The sequence below is a fragment of the Dendropsophus ebraccatus genome, chromosome 9 (genome assembly GCF_027789765.1).
Source record: "Dendropsophus ebraccatus isolate aDenEbr1 chromosome 9, aDenEbr1.pat, whole genome shotgun sequence".
NCBI classification, from domain to species: domain Eukaryota; kingdom Metazoa; phylum Chordata; class Amphibia; order Anura; family Hylidae; genus Dendropsophus; species Dendropsophus ebraccatus.
In genome coordinates, this window is record NC_091462.1 from 48,439,335 (window position 1) to 48,463,257 (window position 23,923).

A 23,923-nucleotide genomic window follows, 5' to 3' on the forward strand; every position below is an offset into this window, starting at 1 on the left:
ATGCTGCTTACCAATAATCAGCCTGTGTAAAAGGACTCAATGACTGTAGCCCATTTAGCTAAAAGGTAAAATACTGTATGTTTGAAATACTTAATAGTAGTGATGAGCGAACATCCCGATTTTCGGTTCGGATCCCGAACACAAACATAAAAAAAAAAATTATCGTGATCGGTTCATGTTCGCTGAACATTCACAAAAAACGAACATTCAGTAGAAGCGTACATTTTGTTCTACGCACATGAGCAAAGCATAAATTAAGCAGGTGCATAAGCATTTCATTTGCACTGCGTAGAGATTGCGTACGTTTCGGTATAGAGTTACGAACATGATTACAGATTATCAGATGCAAAGCATAAATTACGCAGTTGCGTACATTCGCAAGTTGGAATATGTTTGAAAATGTTCGTTATGACCATTCCAACCATCTAACAAATTGTTTGTGATCGAAGAACACAAACAATTAGCGTCATGTTCGTACAAAGAAACGAACATTTACAAACATGTTCGCTCATCACTACTTATAGTTACAGTCTAGCTGGCCTTTGACCAGGCTCATATTGATTACCAGTATTCCTATTTAGGGCTCGTTCACACAGGGCAAAAGCAGCTGAATTTCTGCGCTGAATCAGCGCTGAAATTTCAGACGTTAAAATAGGTGCAGAGCTAATTTCCATTGTGTTGAATGGAAATTCTCCTCTGCAGTTCACACGGTGGAATTTCTGCACTGAACTAATCCGCTTTCCGCCAGAAGAATGAACATGTTCATTCTTCCGCTAGCGGAAGCCTATACAAACCAAGGGGGCTCTGATTTTCTGTTTCAGCGCAGAATACGCGCGTATTCAGCGCGGAATACAAGCTTAATACAAGCGGAAATTACGCGCTGAATTAGCGCGGAAATGGGGAAAAAAGGGGGGGAGGAGGATTCTAGTATATATTCTGGTATAGTCTAGTTTACTCGCCAAATACTCGCTGAATTTCAGCGCTGAATGCATGCGGATTCAGCGCGGATTCCTTGAGTATTCCGCGCTGAATTTGTCAAGAGCTGATTACGAGCTGAACACTTTCCAAGCGGAATACGCAGGGATTCTGCTTACATTCTGCTTATATTCTGCTGGGAATTCAGCGTCAGTTGATTTCAGGCGGAAATATTTCCTCGCGTAATCCGCCCCTTTTGCTCTGTATGAACGTAGCCTTACTGTAGATCTAGTAGATCTAACTAGATCTAAACCTGTTTCATATAATTGATTATTGATTTTTTTTTTCCCAATAAATAGTCAACTGATGTGAAAATCAGGGCACCAGATTGCCCATAGTTACCTGTCCATTGTAGGTGAGGTAGAGGTAGTTTGTTATTGCAGGATATTCAGCAGCCAATGTATCAATCTGAAAATAGATGCAATTTCTTTTTAGACTGTGGATGTACACAATGACACTAATACTAACAATGCCACTAACTATTGTATTAAAAGACAAAAGAAAATGAGTCCACTGACTTCTTATAACGTAATAAGGATCGGGCCACATCTCTGAAGCATGCTACTGTAAATAAAGTTGCAGGTGCAGTAGACAGTCCAATAGTCCAATTAAGTACTTGCAGCTCGACAGGGCTTTCAAACTTGAAATTTATTGGACAAAACACACAAGAAAGACACCAATGTCTGCCAATGCCAAAGCACCACAAGGCATCACATGCAACCCTTGAAGCACATTGCATTTTTGCATGCCTTTCGTGTTTAATGAAGTTAAGTTTTTTAACACTCTTTGGAGTTGAAGCCACTTCATTTGGATTATGGACTCTGTACCAACTGTACCACTGTTCTGTCCCATCACTGACACTAGATCAGCCACATGCCAGACAACACACTGCTCGCTGGACCCACCGTGCTTCAATGGGGTCTGTCTGATGTTTTCCTTGCAAATGACTTTTAGAAAATTTAGCATTTGGGAGTTACAGAAACAGCTAAGCAAGCTCTGGTTTAAATAGGGGATTTTAGATAAAAAAAGAAAAAATAAAAATCCCCAAAAAGAAACGTGTCTATGACTGGCCACTATTTAATGATGTAAGCAATGGTATGCATAAAATGCTTTATTCTGCATTGGTGAACTTTTCCATTAAAGTCAACATGGACAAAAACACCATGCAGAGAAAGAGCAGGATTTAGATGAAAAAAACAACAGGGTATTAAAAATGATATGCGGTGGCACACAGTATATTACATCCACTTATTTTATATCTAAAGTACACCAAACACCATCTACAGTATACATGCCAGTTTAACCCTGCTGAATTCACTTTAAATTACATTTATATGAAACTTTCCTTTCTTGTACACAAATTCAATTTTTTATACCTATTTAATGAGAACTAGCAACAATGGGAAGGCAGTCGCTGCATTTACAACATGGATATACTGTATTGTAGACACAATAATAATGGAACATTCACAGCAATTCTAATAGAAATACTTGGGGGTTTATATAACAATATTAGGCAGTGATTTATATATTCATCTAATCCAAGTCTATAGCTTTTTTCTAATGGCGAATATGTTAGTATGACATAAATAACAGGTAATTAATAAAAACGGTAAGAATAATGAATAATATTGTGGCAATAAAATAAACCTATTACGTAGCTTATTAATAGTTATGGCACTGTAACACATGAAATAAAAAAACGTTGTATAATAGAAGGATCGGCCGTAGACCACACCGCCCTGTCTGTGGCTAGCTGTCCAGCAATGAAAGAGTGTCGCATTAATTAGCTGAAACTAGAATTCTATTACCTCATGGCAAATGACAGGATCAAGCGTACATTGCATCCTGCTACATCGGCGCATACCAAATAACTTCATTAAAATAGAGGAGCCTGCCATGAATGCAGAATCACTTTGGTAATAATGGGGCACTTAAAATAAAGTATTAGCCCATAAAACAATGTTAGCACCTCGGGAGATGGCTGCGAGGCTAGTTTTTTAGAGCCAGATGCTGCATGTTTAAACCAGGTCAGCTCCTGATGTTTCGTGATTACAGGTTTTTATATACTGTTTAATTGCCACTTCAGCGGAACGCCACCGTTTCAATGGGAGCTCTCAAAGAACAGCGTGGAAATTGCTTTGTGGTAGAAATAAGGAATGATGGAAATGGGAAATGAAATTGCCTGACAAAAAGCAGGTTAATCTGTCAGATGATATAAAAATATCAAGATTTTAATAGTAATATAATCCAAGGCAGAATTCTCCATTTGTGCTTTTGTTTAGGGATCTGATTGGTTTAAACAATAAGAGGATTCTGGCAGAGAGGCTTATAGATCTGAAATGACTTCTGATCGGAAATACAAAAAATAGAGAGAGAGATATCTTTATCAATATTGTATACTGTGCTGGACTTGGCAAGCCTCATAACCATGTGCCATCATAGGATACAGCAGAGTATAAGGTGGAGTAGACATAAGGCCCACTGCAACTCAGGCCAGTAGTTGTCAGGGCATCTAAGTCACACAGCAATTCTGCTGACAATACTTATTGCTATCTATCTCCTTGGGTGTGACCTGTAGAGGGGTTGGGTTGTCAATCTGGCAAATGACAGATGGGTTGTGCTGGCAGAGACTCTTGAGGCCCCAAAATTCAGTCTACACCTGCTAGTGGCATTGCTAGCACCAGGCATTAAGGGGCACACGTCCTGTATTTTTGGACCAGCATCCCTGATCTCCGGGCAAGCACCATGGACATGGATCCATTTTAAGGTTTTATTGTAGATTGGAGCCATTGACATCCCATTCACGCCTTTAAGCCTCATGCTGTTTTAGGGCTACAGTGTACAAGCGGCTGAAAGCTCACTGACTACATCTGTAGCCCGGCATAGGCAGCCCAATGATGTCTCTGCACATCTCAATTAAGCTGAGCTCCTGGGCTGCAGAAGCAGAGATAGACAGTTGCTCCAGTTGATCATCATGGGAATGAGTTAAAGTGAGTTCTAGTTTTTTCTTTATTAGTAGAGATTAGCAAACCTTGAGTACACTTGGGTTTGTCAAAACCCGAGTGTGCGGCATTAGATTAGCAGTGGCTGAAGAAGTTGGATGCAGCCCTAGGGAGTCCTGGAAAACATGGGTAAAGTCTTTGCTCCAGGTTCACTCATCTCTATTGATGGCCTATCCACCAAGTTTCTGATCGGTGGGCTGCCAACAGCCAATCATCAGAACCATAGCTGTGGCATATGCACAACAAATCCGACTGGAAGCAGATGGTTCCATTTATTGTGTAGTGGTGGATCTTGGTTACTGTTACCATTCGAATCAGCCATTGATGGACTTTCCTAGGGGCAGATCAATGTAAAATGCCCAGAAAATCCCTATCCAGTAGACATTATAGAATGCTAATGTTTAGGGAATAAAAGGACATGACTGTTCTCTCAGATTAATCGCTGAGTTTCTGAAGTCTCCTGTTTTACTACTGTCAAGAAGCTGTATTGACAGGTTCAGAGAGATTAAAAACTAATGTATACGAAATCTTTACGTTTTTTTCCCTGATGTGACAACCAGTAGCTTCAAAGTATGACCGTGGTGTCATGGTTCTTGTTTTATGCTGAATTCTTCCTCCCTTGCATTTTAATATAGGCTTGGAGATCATTTAAATTCTCGGCCACGTCCAATTTTTCCTATTCAATTCCAGTGTGTAAATATTGTGTTAATGTAATCTGTCTTCACAGGGTTGTAAATGTAAGCCATTAGTTATTGTTTTTAGCAATGTCCTTAACGTCCTTCAGGGCATATGACCCTTAGCCTTGCCAAAGGACCCCGCATGAAACCAAACTAAGTCTGTATAAATGGCACAATACCTTTCCCATTATTTTATGTTTATAATTATACTAGAATACACAGTGCTTATCAAAGGGCTGACGATGGAATTGGTCAGCAAATGTTATCAGGGGTTTTTATGCCATTTATCCCATACCTTCAATCCCGATAGCTGTTATAACTCATGTCTATTGCAGGCATCCTAATAATCTTTATCTCAAAGGAGAAAAGTACAGCATAGATCCTTATTAGAGAACCAGAGCGTTGGGGCATTTGATTACCAGTGGCTGAGGAATGTGGATGCCTGGAAAACATGTAGACAGCCATAGGCCATAGGTTGCATCCATGGTTTCCAGGATTGCTTAGAGCTGCATCCAACTTCTTTAGCCCCCAGTAATTAAATGTCGCATATTCGGGTTTGGACGAACCTGAGCGTGATCAAGGTTTGCTCATCTCGATTCCTTAATATTAAAGGGGTACTGCATAGAGTTTTTTTTTTAATCAACTGGTGTCATAAAGCATATTTTACCCCCCTTACCTCTGTATGTGTAATGTATATATATATATGGGTGTCGCTTATGTGTGTTTGTGTGTAAAGTGTCTAATGCATGTACTTGTGTAAGATTAAGGTGTGTAATGTGTATGTCTGTGTGTTGAATGTGTGTGTATACTTGTGTGTAATATGAGCTATATGTGTGTAATGTGTATGTCTGTGTGTTAAACATGTGTATACTTGTGTGTAATATGAGCTATATGTATCTATATGTGTGTAATGTGTACATATGCTTGTGTGAGTAATGTGTATGTGCACTTATACTGTGTAGATCCCCCTTGGGCCACAGAACTCTAACCTGAGGAGTATGGAGTTTTGTAAAAGTGTCTCATTACTAAAATGTAAGCAGCAGATCCTTCAAGTCCTGTAGGTTGTAAGGTGGGGCCTCCACAAAACAAACCTGATTTAGAACTTTTCGTGAAGTTCCACAAACCAATGTTTTGCAGTATAACAAGGCACACTATTGGGCTAGAAGACCTGTCATTCTGGAGACAAGCTTGCCCAGTCAGATATGTCACTATACAGCCCTTATCAAAGTCCCTTTACCATTATGATTGATGTATGTATGTTGGTGTGTACTGTGTGTGTACCGTATATGATTGTAATATGTATACATGAATCTGTAATGTGTATGTATGCGTGCGTGTATGAAATAGATGTGTGTGTGCTTTTGGGAGTACAAAAAAACTTTTGGGTCACTTCCTGTTTGCAATCTAAGATAGTGGCACATATGTACAATGGAGCACATGCTTAAAATCTTACAGGAATTCTGTAATACGATCATTATAAACTACTTCATTGATATGTGTAGCACCATATTTACATTGCATACTACTGATAACCAATGTTACATGCCTATGTTTTATAATGCAGAAGGTACATACCTGCTTGACCCATGGCTTGACATTCTTATTCTGCCTGAGTTCTCTGGTTTGAGCTTCGGTCAGGCCCAGACACTTCCCAATATATCGGTCTGAGAACCCAATCTGCTTGGCGCGCCGCAATGTTTCCTCAGGAACAGATTCACTAAAAAAACATATATCATATTTTTAAACTACATCTCATCCCATCAAGTACAATCATTTGAACAATTTATGGATTAATTATAAGCCCAAAAAGAAGTCCTTTTATATGCTATAGTATTCTGATGACTATTATATTATATATATTGGTTGTTTTCACTTTTTTATAAAATATGGCCCCCTCTATTCGTATATTTCAAGCATGCTTGATGTTTGCTTAAGATTTTGCTCTGCTCCTCTTTGAAAGTTCCTGCACTCCTTGCATGCCGTGTTCAATAATACATGATAAAAGGAGGATGAATAAAATTCCTCTTAATGAGTAAGTTTTCACCTGTCAGAAGGAGCAGAGGGAGCGAAGCGAGGCACCGGACGGATGCGTGACGCATCCCAATCACCCAGACATAATTCTATGCCCCTCACGCCTCCTTGTCCTTTTCATCGCATGGATTTGTGACATGGCTAATCATCCAAAAAGGCTACACAGGCCATAGTACAATGTACACCCGGCAACATCCAACCGAGACGTTTTTTTGAGCTTTAAATAAATATCACTAAAGACATTTTCTGCCCGTCCTTAAATACTAAGAAACGTATCAATTATACATCTTATGCAGATACATCTATGCCGCCTACAAGAAACAAACTTTGATATTGTGATATACGTGTGGACTGGGTTTAGACTACACAATTACAGCTCAAGTAGACGGCTATTCCATGAGCGGATACCATTAGATCGGAGAACATGTATGTGATATAGAGGGTCAGATTTGTAAAGTATGTTTGATAAAATGTCTATTGTATTGGTCCATTTTGGATAATCATTCATGGTTGGAAAAGTGACCCCGAAAATAAGGGGATGACAAGGTGACCTAATGGTGCGACCCAATCAGCAAAAAAAAAATAAGTGTACAGCAAACATGCTAATACATCACCCAGCACACTTCCCAAACATAAACAAGTAGCCAGCGCCCCTGCCCGGTATAACCCACAAGCTTACTTTGAAAAATCTCCACGCTGTATGTAAATGTGAACCAACTAGTCATTTGGGTGTTGTCTGTAGGCCAAGTAGTCACAGTCACCAAGCGTGCCAGCGCTGTATTAGCAATACGTTACTACAAGGTGAGCTTTCTATCGCCTCAGCTCTCCGACGTCTTCATTGCACAGTACAACACGGATTGGGCAACTCGGTACTGCAAATGTCCAACGTAATGAAGACATTGGAGCGCTGACCCAATAGAAGGCACTACTATTTTTAACGCATTGCCTATACAGCGCTGTCAATCAAACCCAGGGCCAGTTTTAGACTAGGTGTAGCCCCGGGCAAAAATTTAGGTGGGGCCCCAAGTACTGAAATTTTGTGGTGACAAGTTAAAGCGAATGTACCACCAGTGCCGGTCTATTACATTAATAGACCGGCACTGGTGCAGGGATGCTGGTGGCACGGTCCTTTTCTTGAACCGTGGCATGGTTCCTGTGCATAGCACCAGTTTATTCCTGAGCAGCGGCCAGGCATGAAGCACTAAAGGCAGGCCTGTCAGCCCCCAGTGGGACGATCTTCCTTCCCCTCTGGGATGCGGCTCCATTAGAATCAACACACACACAGTAATTACAGCTAAGTCTTCTCCCTCTTCCTCTCTGCCAGGCTGGTCTCCACACTGTATAATTAGGTTGAGGACCTTCCAATCATGTAATCAAGTCCTTTATCCCTCTCTCTGCAGGACACTGGCAGGTCCTGCTCTTTCTCCTTTGTCTTCTGATGTTCAACACTCACCCTACACTACAGTGAGTGGGTTGAACATCAGAACACCAGGCCCTCACCTCTCTGGGCCCCTGGAGGCACTGGGGCCCCGGCACTTGCCCAGGTAAGCCCTATGCTGACGCCGGCCCTGATCAGGTGAGTGTGCGATTCTCTCACCACCTGTGCCCCCTCTTTGCCAGTTTGCGGATTACACGTGGCGCCTCTGCTTCTTCTCTTTGTAGTGTTCTCTGAGTGAAGGAAGTGTTGGAGTCCATACTTAACCACCACTTCATTTTCTATAGGAGTTCTGACCATTGGCAAGCTCTGAACTCAGCTATGTTTTGAAGTCCCATAGACAGTCAATGAAGTGGTGGCTGATGCTCCATTTACGTGAGGGACCTTTGACCTCAGTCCTCATGATCAGCAGGGGTTCCAGCAGTTGGACCCCCACCAATCATCTAGATATTCTCTTTTTATCTACTTTTAGGCCATGTTTACACGTTGTATGTCACCGGCCGTTCCGTGACCCGGCCTGGTCACGGAATGGCTGGTGTCAGAGAAGATCATCCCAGCCGGCACTGCAGTACCATCATGATGATCTTCATAGCAGTTGAATTCGGATCCGTGCGCGCCCTCAAGTTCGCCGCTGCACTCAATGGAGCATGCAACTGGAGTCGTATTCATTGAATAGCAGCCGCAGAAAAATGACATGTCAGTTTTTTGCAGCGCCGCTAGGGGTCCTGGCCGGAGTGTATACTATGAGGGACATGTATCAACGGGCGTACATTTTTTTTTCGGTGGAAAGTGCAGATTTGCGCATGATTTTATTCGCAAATGGCTGAATAAATTATTTGCAAAACGGCACTTTCCACCGGCTACGCCAGAGGGCGGGGAGGGGGTGTGAAGGGGGCGAAATGGAGGGCGCGGACTCAGAGTCCGCGAGATTCACCATTCGTTCCGCCAAAAGATACGCTAAAAACCTACTCCAGTCCTCAGCTGGCATAGGTTTTCGCCCGTGCGCACCGGAGCGCACGGGATTTGTGTAGAGGCAGTCTACATAAACGTCGGACTTAATAAATGTCCCCCTATGTGTATACACTCTGACTGGGATTCCATAGAGGGCAGCACAGTGTAAATTCAGTATTAATCACGGCCGTTGTTTAAACAGCCGTGAATAATACTGAACTTACGTTGTGTGAACATAGCCTTAGTCTTAGAATATCCCCTTTAGACGCCATAATATGGATTATAGAGGTTTTTCAGGATAAAACAACTGATATCAATAGTTGATTAGCGGAGTACCAACAACTGTTCAGCTCCTGCACTACAGTGAGAACAAAGAGACCAAGACCCCCTGTACACAATAGAGATCCCTATTCCTCTGTTATCTAGATGTCTCTTTTCCATTCTGGTGTAGGGTAAAACACATTACTCCTTAGCCGTGTCTACACTCTTTAAGGTTTGGAAGCTTCCCAAGCCTTCAAGCTAAATATGATTTTCAAGTACAAGGTTTACTGATGGTTTTTATGAAAAGTCTAATAATAAAACATCTAAATGCGGAAGAGGCCACTAAAATGATCCTCTAAAGTATATTACGGAAGATATTTTTCTCTGAATATAATCTATTGTCAAGTCTACTGTACAGATGAGAGAATGCACACAAGAAAGACATATTAGAAATAATTGTAGTCAACCATGTAATTGATTATCATATACAAAATAAAGTCCAACACTGTTTTTTACTTTCCAAATACAAATTTCCAATTATTTTTCCTTATCTGAGTCTGCAATGCCCCCTTGTGGCCAGATAAAAAACAAAACAATCAGTCAAGAACTCATGATCATAGCAGACGCAACAAGGGAAGCTCGGCGAAACCTCGTAAACTGTGAAAGGTCAAAGAGAGTCAGCAAACATCTGAGGATAATATACAGCCAGGCGCACAGATTTACTGTTATCTATCCCTCTGCTTTTTATATGGACACTAAAAAACACCCTCAGATTTACGAACAAATTATCGTCATCTTAAATGGAGGAAGAGGGGAAAAATGCAGAGCTGAAGAGATATATAGGAAGAACATAGTACAAGCTACCATACTGGTTTTTCATCCTTGATATAATAAAAGACAGTGCACTAAAGAACAAGTGGTTATGGTATACCCCTTAGCGCCTCACTTGCAGTGTACCCCGTCACCAAGCATTGTGGTCCAAAATTTTGGGACCATTAAAATAGCATTATATTTAATTAACTACCTGAAACACTATTTTTCCTTCTGGTGAGTTACTATTCTGTATTACATAGCTGTAGGAGTGCTTGACTCCCATCTTGTTTTTTTGGTGCTGTCTTAGCTATTGGGATTGGACCAGCTGTCTCCTTCTCCCCTAGGAATTTCCTATAGATCACTTGAGCAACAGCCACACTGCCATTGCACTCAAGGTGCAAATATTTAAAGGGGTACTCCAGCAAAAAAAAAAAAAAAAAAAAGATTCTTTCAAATTAACTGGTGCTAGAAAGTGTCAGAGACTTGTAATTTACTTCTACTGTATGTCCTGAAGGAAGTGGTGTATTCTTTGCAGTCTGGAAAGCAGGAGAGGTTTTCTATGGGGATTTGCTACTGATGAAAGTTTCTGTCACTGACAGGTGGAAGCAGAGAGCACTGTGTAAGACTGGAAAGAAGACACCACTTCCTGCAGGACATACAGCAGCTGATAAGTTACGGAGAACTGGGAATTTTTTTGTAGAAGTAAATTACAAATCTCTGGCACTTTCTGACACCGGTAATTTGAAGGAAACTTTTTTTTTCTGGAATAGCATGCATTTTTACATGCATTGACATTTCCAAAAATTCACTACAGGTGTTTAACCCCTTAGTAACTAACCTATTTTAATCTTTAATGATGTCTAGTTTTTTCATTGTCACCCTCCAAGAGCCATAACTTTTTTTTTTAGACAGCCATATGAAGGCTTGTTTTTTGTGGGACAAATGTTCCTTTTTAGTGGTGCCATTTAAGGATTCATGTAACTGATTAACTTTTATTAACTCTTTTTTTGGAGAGATAATGAAAGAAAATGCAATAACTTATTAATACCATTTTTTTATTATAAGTAACTTTTTGATATACATAGTGTGCATTGGATGTCGGTCTTCCCATTGACTTCAATGCATTGCCATAGTAGTCATTAAATCGTGGCAAAAACGTACGTTTTTTAAAATAGCGAAATCAGCTGCCTTTTCTCTATCTTTGACGTAGCCTAACGCTGACAGACAATCTATACAGCCATGCCTTCAGAAGGCCCACGACTGCCATGGATACATACTGCACTCCCGATGTGGTAAGTGACACCAGTTGATCTATATCTGTGGTCAGGATTTAACCAGGGAATGTAATGAGTTAAACTACCCAGAGCAGGTTAAACTGACAGACAAGTTCCATCTCCCCTTATTGCACCATATCACCTTTTCACTGTAAAATGTTATATGGTTTGGAATAAGGCCCAAAAGTGACTACTGTACAAAGATGTCTCTAGGGGTTAAGCATGTTTTCTTTCAGAGTTCCAAAATACCAAGATAAATAATGCACATTATTTGGCCTTATTTAAAGGGAACATGTCACATTAGACATGTAATCTATTCAGGCAGCATGTTATAGAGCAGGAGAAGCTTAGCAGATATATATATATATATATATATATAGTTTTGTGCAAAACAATTAGTCATTTATTGATCTAATTCCTTGCTCATTTGGGGTTTAAGAGTCCAGTGGGCGGTCCTACTCAGTGACTGACAGTTTCTTTGTATTTAACCTAAAAAGGAAAGACTACCATAGGACCGCCCACTGGACTTCTAAGGTCAGAATGAGTAGGAATTCAGATAACTAGAATTCTACTAAGTGATACTGAATCTTTTCCTGCAAAACATTATATGAATCTTTTCCTGCTCTATAACATCCTGCCTGCAGAATAGACTGCATTTTCAATTTGACTGGTTTCCATTAAGATCATGAGAACCCCCCCTCCCCCCCCTCCCCCCCATTATTGTGTACCTAACACTCAGATATGGTGAATTATTATAGAAATGTATGTGATTTCTGTTTCCTATCCATTGAAATCATATGAGCGGAATGTTTTATTCTGTTACATAAACATCAGCAATAACAACCAGAAATCGCCTGCAGCAAAACTGTAATCACTTGCTTTAAAATCTTTATTTCATTGGCGGTGAGTGTGTGTTAGTTAACATGCTTTTCATATCTGATCTCTGGAAAGCGGACGATGCTTTCCTCTATAACACAATTCCTTTCTAAGCTCTTCTTGTCGCTGTAATGAAATGTATCAGGCTGGTACCAATATTACCGGGCACTCACCATTTTCCGCAGCTCACTTGCCGTACTGCCTGCTTATCGCTTTTTTATCACACTGGCCAGTATTAATCTTCCCGACTGCCAAGCGCTGATGAGGTTAAGTGAATTATTTGTGCTTTTGCAGTAAATCAGTGGAGGCGGTTTGGTCTACTACCACCAATTGTAAAGAGCCTGCCACCTGTTCCTGCATCTGCTGATTCAGGAATGTACTCTCAGTAGTACCCAATACAAGAAAAACATATTTTAACAGCATTAGGATGTTGGAGGAGTGCCTCACTTGTAACGTATTCTAGCCTTGTTTCAGTGAAATAGTCTAGCTCTGTATCATTTCTTTCCGCCATGAAGTATGAAAATATAATTTTTAGGCTTAAAAGACAATATCTTACTTGGCTTCACAGGAAGCTAATTATGACTTGTTTGCATAGAGTCGTCTATAGACAGTTTATTTTTATTTCTGATAGTCTGTCACCAAATCATAATGCTTCCAAATGTTACTTTAGAATATTTTTGTCTGTAAGGGATATTACTATCTGTAGAAGTTATGCCCTATCCACACAAGTTGATCAGTTGGGGTCTGAACAATGGGACCCCTCTTTGGCCAGGGGCAGGATTTACCCTAAAAACTGCCAATGTGGTAAATTAGGTATATGCTGTTTTTTCCTTTTTCCATGATTTTCTCCATGGTAGAATCCTACAGTACAGTTGTTGCTGGAAGCGGAAGTAAAGCTGGAAGAGCATAGGACCTCAGTACTTGCTGATACAAGCTGACAGAACTTCATAATCTGCAGGAAATGCAGGCAGTGCAGTGACCCCATTAAAGTCAATTGGGATTAAGTTTTTAAAGGTAATGCCGTATGGTTTTTCATGCAGAAATCGATACAATTTCCAAACCAAAAGCCTCTCCCTTATAAGCAGTGCGAACATGCCCTAAGAAAGGCAGCCCTCTAGCAGTGGTGAACATTGATTTTTTTTTTCCCCCACCAGGTGAAAAAAATTCTTTAGACCCCATTTTTAGAAATACAGTTTAAGGATTTAGAACCCGTTATAAAGATTAGCAAAGATGCATTGATCCTACCTCTTGCTGTTTTTCAGGGTCTTCTCCATGTTCAGAATACCTTGCATCTTGTAAAGGAACCACTTGTCAATGGCTGTAAGTTTGTTGATCTCATCTATGGGAATTCCTGTTTCCAGTGCCTAGTATAAACCAATACACAACATTTACCTATCGATGGTAATAACAGTTCTTTCTCGGAAATGCTCTATTATGTCATTAGTTCCCTTTATTACAACCCTCCCTTATTACCTTGGCCATGCTGTACACACGGGTGCTGGTGGGTTCTGCCATTTCTTTCCTCAGGTTGGCATCTGCTGCCCATTGTTTGTTCATTGGAAGATTTGGGGTGAAGCCATCTACTGATGGATGACACATTCGTAGTGCCTTCTGGAAACTTTCTTCAAATGTGCGACCGATAGCCATGACCTGACGAAGAGGTTAAACATTGAGAACCTTGAAACGCATATGGCAATTATACAGACTAATGCTACATCAGATTAGTTATTGTGATTTTAAACCGAACATTATTTTTTCCTTTTTTTTTTTTTTTTTTTTTTTTTTTTTTTGGGACCTACTCTTGACCCATTGTCCCTCTGGGGGGCCCCCCGATTGTATTGTACCATCTGGACACTTGCCATTTGGAATACCACAACCATCTTTACAACCCTGTCCCGGATGGAGTCATCTGTGACGAGATCGAGGCTGTACCATTGCCCGCGAAGGTATCCTCAGAACCACGAGGACGCGCTGCGGGATCGCTACACTAGCCGCTAACCTCATATGGCCGTTGCGAGCTGATAGCAGAGAGGGAAGAAGCGATACCACCAGCCACCTCGGGACGGGTGAGAGGCGCTACAAACGCCATAAGTTTGTGTCTGATATCACTGTTTGCGTAAAATATCATTACTGATCTAACAAAGCAGACCACACTTTGATGACTCGGGAGGACTATTAGTCTAAAAAGGGTGTCTGTAAAACACGTTAAAAAAGACTATCAGTCCGAGTCTTGATATGTACCTGGAAGGACTACAAGTCCAAGACCACCCTCTAAACTGAACTGCAACTAGAGTGGAATTAGTAGCTTACAATTAAAGGTATAAGCAATATTACTTCGCAACCGGCCGGTACCCAGCGGTACCGCTCATTTTAAAGAGACTTTTTTTTTTTTTTTTTTTTTTGACTCATTTTTCTATTGTTTATTTTTTATTTTTATTTCTATTTATTTATTTATCTGTGTATTGAACCTTTATGTGCATTTATTTAATGTTCCATGTATTAATCCTCATTTTTGATAACTATAGGAATGCGTATATATGTTTTTATCTTTTGTTGATGAATATTTATATCATGCGCTATTTATGATTATATTAAATTAATTTATTACTGTCCAAATCTTGGCCAGATTAGGATATGATTACGACCTGTACAGGTAACCATTTTAACTGGTAAGATAGGACTGTTGTGGTTTAGAGGACTAAAAAAACTTTATGTACTTCCATTATTCACATTGATTCTGCATGCTGAAAGTGCGGATTCGAAGAGGGAACAAGTTTCCACGCCTTCAGACCCTGTCCTTGTTTACCCCTTCTGGGACAAGGTTAAGCTGATAAACAGCCTGGTCACATATCTGTCAATGAAACGTGAGCTTTTGCTCTTCCTTCTCAATCATGATGAAAGTTTCACAGTACTTTATAAATGTTCCATCCTTTTCCATTTAATAATGGTTGCCAGATCCTGCATCCTTACAATTTCACTTTGGATCTCCAAAGTTAAAGGGTTCATCTGGCTTTTTACAAAAATTCATGTACTGCTGGGGACTTTGAAAAGTATATTTACCCCATGTCCCAATTGGACTTATTTGGCTACTTTGGCCAAGACACCGGATATTGCTACAGCCAGTGATCAACTGAGCGAATGTGTTCTACTTTAAGTGCATGGGGAGCCTTGGTGCTAAGGCCTGGGTTCAATAAACCTTCTATAGATTCTGTCTCCTGCGGTGAGGAGAAATATGGAGAAGCATCTAACCAAATGCTTCTCCCCACTTGTTCTAGTGATCAATGGTGTCTGAGCACCCAGATTCTAACTGATCAAACTTTTGACAACTTTTCAAATGATAGCAGGATTAATCCCATTACATCATGAGAGTATATAATTGACAGCATTGACGTCAAGATCATAAGATGGAGAAAATTACATATACAAACTTACTTCTCCAACACTCTTCATTGAGCTGCCAATCAATCCTGAGGCGCCATGGAAGCGATCCAAATCCCAGCGGGGTATTTTAGTCACCATGTAGTCCAGGCTGGGCTCAAAGCAAGCCGTGGTTTTTCCAGAGACAACGTTCCTAATCTCTGGCAGAGGTATTCCCAAGGCAATTTTAGCAGCAATAAAGGCTAGCGGGTACCTGTAAAGAGTAGGTATTCAATATCCCCATAATGTAAGAGAAAACTGTCTAAATTACATTTATATACAGTATCTTTATTAACTTAAATCTTACCCAGTGGCTTTAGAAGCTAAAGCAGAGCTACGGGACAAGCGGGCATTCACTTCAATGATGACGTATTCCAGTGAAGTAGGATGCAAAGCAAACTGGATATTACATTCACCAACAATGCCCAAGTGTCGAACAACTTTGATAGAAACGGCCCTCAACATCTGGCACTCTTCATTGGACAGAGTCTGAACAGGAGCTACAACAATCGAGTCCCCTGTTTAATAAAGAAGAAATCTGTTAGTGATATATATATCTAACAAAGTTAAAAATTTCCCAAATTTCCAATATGTTTATGCATATTGTATGGCCTAAATACAACCATTCAAAAGGAAAATTAACTATAATTTAATATAGGCAATGAAATAGTTATCTGAATGTTGAAAGTTTGGGTTTGGCAGCATTTGTCTGAACCTGAACACTTAGAATTTGACTCCTGGCAGCTGGAGAAGTTGGATGCAGCCCTAGGACTGCCAGGAAAACATCGATACAGCCTGTGGCTGTATCCATGTTTTCCAGGACTCCCTACGGCGGTATCCAACTTCTCTAGTATAACATGTATGGGGCCTCTCAAGTCTACACCAACAGAGGACATTGGTGGAGATTCTTTGAGAGATTGAGAGATAAGCCTCCACCAGAGTAGTCTGGTGGTGACTTACACCCTCTCATAGAGAATACAGGAACACTTGGCATGGAAATGTATACGGGGCAGGGCCGGCGTCAGCACCCGGCTAACTAGGGCCAATGCCGGGGCCCACAGCTCCTCTAGGGGCCCACTCCCGTTTGTTACTACATTTTTTTGTTAGTAAAAAAGAAAAAAAAGTGTAGTAACAAAGGGGACTGGGCCCCTAGAGGCCGCATGTGACAGTTAGGGGCCACGCCGATACATACTGGGGCCCCCGGGCACCTGTCTTCCTTCACAAATCTTCCCTACAGCCGAGTAGGAAAGGACCTTTGAGTGTGTAGGACCTTTGATGATGTCACGGGTCATGTGATCGGACACCTGACCTGATAGAGGGCAGCACGGTAGGCTCTGCAAACTAAGTGTTCTGTATGTGCTGGTTTCTAGTTGTTTTGTGTATAGAGGTCCTGCTGTAATATATATATATATATATATATATATATATATATATATATATCTATTACAGCAGGATATATATATGTTACAGCAGGACCTCTCTACACAAAACAACTAGATATCTGTATCTATCTATGTATCTATCTATCTATCTATCTATCTATCTATCTATCTATCTATCTCCTATCTATCTATCTATCTAACTATCTATCTATCTTCTATCTCTCTCTGTCTCTCTGTCTCTATCATATAAACATGGTGAGACCCCTAGTTCTCCTATATACAGGTCCTGCAGTGATGTTCAGTGTGTATGTATATATATATATATATATATATATATATATATATATATACACTGTATATCACTGCAGGACCTGTATATAGGAGAACTAGGGGTCTCACCATGTTTATATATATATATATATATATATATATATATATATAATCATGCTGGTGCTGCTAGTTCTCCTGTATACAGCTCCTGCTCTGTGTGTGTGCGCTTGTATATATACACATACACACACACACACACAGCAGGAGCTGCATGCAGGAGAGATCAGGAGATACAGGAGGAGAAAGATATGCAGCAGCCGCATGTTTCTTTTGCTGCAAATCTTTTCTCACCTGTCTCTCCATGATTTGCTCCTCAAAGGGGCCCGCCGAGGCTCTGTCGCCCAAGGGCCCACAAAAAGCTGGAGCCGGCCCTGATACGGGGATAATGGAAAAGATAGCTGTCGGCCATACAATTGTTTGGCCAACAGTTATTAGTGCATAAGAACCTTAAAGGGAACCCGTCACCATGAAAACGCTACCTAAGCTTTCAGCATCATGTTATAGAGGAGAAGGAGATGAACACATTAAGGCTGGGTTCCCACTATGTATATTTGAGGCTGTATTTGGTCCTCATGTCAGGTCCTCATACAACCAAAACTAAGAGTGGATTGAAAACACAGAAAGGATCTGTTCACACAATGTTGAAATTGAGTGGATGGCCGCCATATAACAGTAAATAACGGCCATTATTTCAATACAACAGCCGTTGTTTTAAAATAACAGCAAATATTTGCCATTAAATGACGGCCATCCACTCAATTACAACATTATGTGAACAGAGCCTTTCTGTGTTTTCAATCCACTCCTTGTTTTGGTTGCTATACAGCCTCAAACATACAGCCTCAAATATGCGTAGTGTGAACATAGCCTAATACTGTATATATTTTTATGGAAAAATATTCAGTATGACTTGTAATTTATTGATTGAAATCTCTGATCTTTCCGAGCTAAAGAGTCCAGTCCATTGAGAGACACCACCCACTGGACTCTTTGATTGATGGATTGATATATATCAATCCGCCCAGCTATTCCTGCTCTATAACATGATGGCTATAGATTAGATACCATTGTCTTGGTGACAGGTTCCCTTTAATTGTACGTTTAGTTCTTTGGGTTCTGCTGCTATTAAGATGATGCAACTTGAGATACAGAAAGGTAAAAAATACACCATTAAATACAGTTTATCAGGCTGTGTACAGGTAGTACCATATGATCATATATGTGTTTTGTCATTACTATAAGCGTGAAATTACATTTCCTTTTCATACAAATGCTGAAATCTAGAAATATCATTAAAACCCAAGAAAGTAATTATGAAAACAATAAAATGTACATTTATGCAGCAGCCAAATTGTACTTTTAGGGCATGTGATGCATAATACAGAAGCACTCTATGGGTCACTGTAGTGCAGTTCTGGCGCCATTTCCAAGCAAAACTGCAAGCTGCAGTATTCATAGGGCATTCCCATCTCAGAAGTAATGGGATATTCTCACTAATCTTGAGAACTGTAGCTCCTTCAACCATTGTCTGCCCACTGGCACTATCCACCACCCTCTGGAGCTTTATTGAAGTGAATAGTACTGTGCAGTCAGACTTCCATCAATCTAAAAGCAATGGCATACTGTGTCAGCAATGGGTCATCACCATTGCCTCTCAAAAGGGGATTTCTAATGATGAAACCTATTTCCAACTGTCTAACATCTGAAGATATATTGCTAAATAAAAATATTTTACTACCTTTTATGCTTTTCTTAATGCAAACTGTCAAACTCTGTCATGTGTTTATTGCAACATTTCTTGTCTAGCACACTCAGTAATTTACTTCATGTTTCTGTTTTACACTCTAGTCTGAAATTCAGCCAGCTCTATCTCCCTCCCACTGTGTGGGAAAGTGTGGTGGGCAGGATTTTTGTTAAGAAGGTATGGTTGAAGAAAGATAAGAGTTGGCTGAATTACTAAATTATTAGTCAGTTGAAAATCGGTTTCATCATCGGAAAACCTCATTAGCTCATAAGCAGTATATTTTTACCTTAATAAGCCACTTCTCTAGTATAGTGAAACATAGCAGTTACCTGTGTGGACTCCCATTGCGTCCACATTTTCCATGTTGCAGACGGTGACACAGTTATCTGCTGCATCTCTTACCACCTCATACTCGATCTCCTTCCATCCCACAACTGAACGCTCTACCAAAATCTGGTTTGTCATTGCCAAGGCCTTGAAAATAAAATAAAAGGAACCATCTTTGAAAACACAATAAATCATTACAAACATGAATAATGCTGTAAGTTAACCCCTTACCCTATACATATAAAATACAATAATTTGCCACTATTGTCACTTTTCCATATACAATATGCCCTGTGCTCACCCTGCAAATTGTTTTCAGTATGTGATACTGCTCAATAAATTGCATAATGTGTATAGAAGGCACATCGCCCGGAGTCACAGATTTACCTCCAATAATCATATAATATAGATATTTTTTCCAATGATAAACTTATTTCTACACTTCTTTGAAACTTCTTTTCAGAATGTCTGATTGTGTCGTTCTAAAACTCTATCCTTTTCTATTCCATTCACTTCTAATATGGTCTCTGAGCATTTGCAGTCTGCACCATCACCTTGGTCCATTAAGCCAGTACACCGAGTACTCAGGATACTCTGGAGATTTCATAGATTTGAATGGAACACTTTCTGGCTAATTTCCCCTGACTTCAAGGGCCCACTCTTTTACCTTTGTTCCCAGGTCTGTGAGTGTTTCCTTATCAGGACAAAGACCTGACCCCAGACCACCTAAAGCGTAAGCCGATCGAATCATGACAGGATAGCCGATTTTGTCAGCTGCATCCAGAGCATCTTTAATCTAAAAGCAAAAAATATTTGTATATTAGTATTTTTCTGTTATTTCTTTGACATTGTTAATATTAAGATAATGAACAGAATGTAAAAGAATGATGAAATATTATTACGTAAACTTTACATGACCACTATATGATTTTGTATTAATTATTCTAGTCCTTTATCAACTGCTACCTATATGTTGCTATATTTTCAAGAAAGAGTCATGCATCAACTAACCAGGAAACACAGATGTCCATGAAGCATGGATTGACGGAGTCCCATAACAAGGGGCCCCCTCCTCTACGTACAACACAAAACAATATATATATATATATAGAGAGAGAGAGAGAGAGAGAGAGAGAGCATTTGCTCTGTGATGTGGCCAAAAATATTAAATCTTTTGTGGCCAGAGGCAGAATCCTGGTGGCAGCTACAAGAGTGACTGGCAGAACAGAGAGCCAATGGCTGCTTGCTATGACAGTCCACTGTTTTTACCTATAAGGGCCCATTAGGAGCCCTTATGGTTAAATACATAGGTGCAGGAGCAGACTACCTTCTGCTTAACCCCTTATGTACTGCAATGTGTAAGTGACCCAATGTTCAAAAGTCCAGGCTATATCTGCTTTACTGCTGGTGCGCTGATAACCCCTGACCTCTGCACGGAGCTCTGCACATTTTCCTACTTGATGGCCGCAGCTGGAGAACAGAGGTCAGAGGTTACCAGAGGAGATCTCTTTGTCTTCTGCTTGTTAACCTTATTTTTTTGTGTTGCAGTATGTAAGTAGACACTGGGTCACTTACATACAGCAGTACATAAGGGGTTAAGCAGAAGGACACTCGCTCTTACCTTCTCCACTGGGCCCCCCTCCTGCACGTGCCCCATAGCAACTGCCTACCCTGCCTCTATGGTAGCTACGCCACTGGTGCTGGCTCAATAATGCAGCCAATTCACTGTTATTGCAGGTAGTGATGCCCGAACAATCAAAGAGACTAGCCAGCTTACCGCAGGTAAGACTGTCAACTGGGCAGTCACCACAGATAAGTTTACAATGGGGACTGCCTCAGGTTCACAGTGCCGTTGAGAGCAAAGTTATCTTCCCCTTGATAGCCTATGGACATAGTTGGGCTGTTACTGACATACTGGACACTAAAAATATTTACTCTGATTGCTAGTGGTGGAGACTTAGAAAAGGATAGTGCCCAAATCCATGGAGCAGTGGCTTCATATAGAAGGAGAAAATACCTCAGGCCTCTTTAAATGATAAAATTCTGTTCAATTTCAGCTGCCACCAAGGGGAGCTACTTATAGGCAAATTAATAAAGCTAGTATTGAGCCCAGTAATAAATCTACATACTCTTGTACAGTCCTTACTTCTGCTCTGTGACTGTTATGGGTAGACACAATGAATCAGAACAGTATTGAGGAACTAGTTAGATAGATGCTATTAGTTTAAAGCAGATTAGCAGCACCTAACCTGCAGATATGTTCAGATATGTAACGCACAGGGCGCTGAGGATGAAGGTGTTTCTTATGCCATTCATTTCATATGCCAATGAAGTGTTTTGGTGCACTTAAAGGGGTATTCCCCCCAAAATTATTTTTGCATTAATACGCTGCCCACCTGTAGCTTTCCATCTTTCCAATATAAAGTTAGTATGGATTCTGCACAGTTTTGCTGTTATCCAGCTGCATTCACCTCCATGGATTGCAGAGAATCATCAGACCTCAGTCCACACCCACACGCTCCCTGCTCCTGGCCCCCACCCTCGGTGTCGGCATCACGTGTCCTCAGTCCCAGCACAGTGAAGTGACTGAGAACGCTGATGTGGTGGCTGCTGTTACAGAGGGAGACAGTGATCAGCGCAGCTGTGACTGCATCCCTCTCTAACAGCAGCCACCCGGTCACCCCCAGCCCAGAGCTCACCCCGTGTCCAGAGCCTCCCGGGCGCACCGTCCAGCACTCACCCACAGCACACAGCCCCCCCCATCACCCCCCATCACCCCCCATCACCCCCCATCACCCGTGGCAACGCTCACTCACCTGCGGCATAGCCTCCACACTCACCCGCGGCAACCCGCCCCCGGCAAGCTCCGCCCCCCGCAAGTGCCCACGGCAAGCCCCGCCCCCCGCAATCGCCCGCGACTAGCTCCGCCCCCCGCAATCACCCGCAACTAGCTCCGCCCCCCGCGACAAGCTCCGTCCCTCGCAATCGCCCGCATCACCGCCAACTCAGCTCTGCTACACCCGCATCCCCAACTCAGCTCTGCTACACCGGCATCCCCAAATCAGCTCTGCTACACTGGCGTCCCCGCCAACTCAGCTCTGCTACACCGGCGTCCCCGCCAACTCAGCTCTGCTACACCGGCGTCCCCGCCAACTCAGCTCTGCTACACCGGCGTCCCCGCCAACTCAGCTCTGCTACACCGGCGTCCCCGCCAACTCAGCTCTGCTACACCGGCGTCCCCGCCAACTCCGCTCTGCTACATCGGCGTCCCCGCCAACTCAGCTCTGCTACACCGGCGTCCCCGCCAACTCAGCTCTGCTACACCGGCGTCCCCAACTCAGCTCTGCTACACCGGCGTCCCCAACTCAGCTCTGCTACACCGGCATCCCCTGCTACATCGGCATCCCCAACTCAGCTCTGCTACACCGGCGTCCCCGCAAACTCAGCTCTGCTACACCGGCGTCCTCGCCAACTCAGCTCTGCTACACCGGCGTCCCCGCCAACTCAGCTCTGCTACACCGGCGTTCCCGCCAACTCAGCTCTGCTACATCGGCGTCCCCTCCAACTCAGATCTGCTACACCGTCCCCGCCAACTCAGCTCTGCTACACCGGCGTCCCCGCCAACTCAGCTCTGCTACACCGGCGTCCCCGCCAACTCAGCTCTGCTACACCGGCGTCCCCGCCAACTCAGCTCTGCTACACCGGCGTCCCCAACTCAGATCTGCTACACCGTCCCCGCCAACTCAGCTCTGCTACACTGTCACTTCCAACTCAGCTTTGCTACACCGTCACTTCCAACTCAGCTTTGCTACACCGACACAGCCATCTCAGCTCTGCTACACCGTCACTTCCAACTCAGCTTTGCTACACCGACGCAGCCATCTCAGCTCTGCTACACTGTCATCATCTCCTTCATTGTTTCAGCTCTGCTACTTCACCATCATCAGGCAGAAGCATTGCATGATGGGAAATGTAGTTTCCTATCTTGGATATAGACCATGTTTTAAAAAAAGTTGTAACTCAGGAACGGCAGCAGCTAGAAAGATGGGAGACAACTCAAAATACTCAGGGGGACTTGGTGAGGAAGACCAGCTAGGTTTGGGAGCATTTCATTTTTTTAGCTCTTGGGGGGAATACCCCTTTAAGGGCACAGATCCACCCCTGCCTGCCCATACCTCCTACTGAATACTGGGGCGGTGTTTTGCTCTGCTAACATTCATTAGGAGGTGTGAGCTGCCCGGAGAGAATCAGTGCACACCTAATTAGCATATGAATCAACTACTATTGTCCTGAGAATGGCACAGAGGATGAAGAAAAGATAAGAAAATTACCTTAATCCTCAGCGCCCTGTGCACTACAAGGACATATCAGCAGCTTAGATGCTTCTAATCTGCTGATAGTTTCCCTTTAAAGAATGCCCTTATA

General features: G+C 41.9%; 1 protein-coding gene across 1 annotated transcript in view; it reads right to left on the reverse strand.

Annotated features, from left to right (window-relative positions):
• Positions 1-23,923, reverse strand: part of CPS1 (carbamoyl-phosphate synthase 1) — a 71,847-nt gene that overhangs the window by 30,699 nt on the left and 17,225 nt on the right. The window contains exons 16-23 of the mRNA XM_069983213.1: positions 20,166-20,294; positions 19,501-19,645; positions 16,023-16,233; positions 15,731-15,929; positions 13,772-13,948; positions 13,544-13,662; positions 6,233-6,374; positions 1,318-1,383 (exon numbers count right to left, since the gene is read on the reverse strand). Of these exons, the coding sequence (XP_069839314.1) occupies positions 1,318-1,383; positions 6,233-6,374; positions 13,544-13,662; positions 13,772-13,948; positions 15,731-15,929; positions 16,023-16,233; positions 19,501-19,645; positions 20,166-20,294 (1,188 nt within the window). The remainder of the gene's footprint in view (positions 1-1,317; positions 1,384-6,232; positions 6,375-13,543; positions 13,663-13,771; positions 13,949-15,730; positions 15,930-16,022; positions 16,234-19,500; positions 19,646-20,165; positions 20,295-23,923) is intronic.